A 705-nucleotide genomic window follows, 5' to 3' on the forward strand; every position below is an offset into this window, starting at 1 on the left:
TGTGTGTGTGTGTGTGTGTGTTACCTGGGTATATTGAGGAAGATGAGCCCCTCTATGTTTGGTAACGGGACGTTCTGAGCGTCCACCTGAAGCTGCAGCTCTTTGTGGAGGCTCCTGGTGTAGCTGATCTTCTGCAGGCCGACCTTCACATACACGCCTTTGTTATGAAACCTGTGAGGAGGAGACACGGAGCAGACTGTCAATAAAGTTTTTATTTGTTGAATCATGTCTCAGCTCTGTCTGAAGCGACTGAAGTGTCACCTGCTGGTGAATTTATCAGGTTCGTCCTCGCGGGCCTGGTGGAAGTCGAGGCTGAGCTCTGCGTCGATGCCGATACCAAAGTAATTGTTCATCTGCACAATCTGACACACAAATACACATTTAAAACCGGTAATTATTAATGTTTGTTGTTTTTTCTCATCTACATGCAGTGATGTAAACAAAAATGCAAATTTCACTCCAACAAAAAAAGGACATTAAAATACAAAGACAGACTGAGAGGTAAACCTGAAATTAATCCTGTTAAGTTATCAAATTAATATTATTGTTGGCTAAAATGCACTGCAGCATCATGAAGGTAACTTGGCTAAACTTGAAGACCAAAAATATTAGTATAGCTATTAATTATCAAACCAAAATGTAGAACTATTAGGGCCATTGTTGGAAAAAAATAATCCAACTAAATAAATGTAATAATAATAGTAA

The 705-nt window shown here is 39.3% G+C and overlaps 1 protein-coding gene across 1 annotated transcript; it reads right to left on the reverse strand.

Moving 5' to 3' along the window:
- Positions 1–24: 24 nt before the first annotated feature.
- Positions 25–657, reverse strand: LOC121938606 (diacylglycerol kinase theta-like; the record flags this gene model as incomplete). Its single annotated transcript, XM_042481820.1, has 2 exons — positions 262–657; positions 25–171 (listed from the first exon to the last, which is right to left on the reverse strand). Coding segments are annotated over exons 1-2 (239 nt in total), but the record flags the coding sequence as incomplete, so codon positions are not given.
- Positions 658–705: the final 48 nt, after the last annotated feature.

This window comes from Plectropomus leopardus, unplaced genomic scaffold, assembly GCF_008729295.1.
Source record: "Plectropomus leopardus isolate mb unplaced genomic scaffold, YSFRI_Pleo_2.0 unplaced_scaffold30372, whole genome shotgun sequence".
Taxonomy (NCBI): Eukaryota; Metazoa; Chordata; class Actinopteri; order Perciformes; family Serranidae; genus Plectropomus; species Plectropomus leopardus.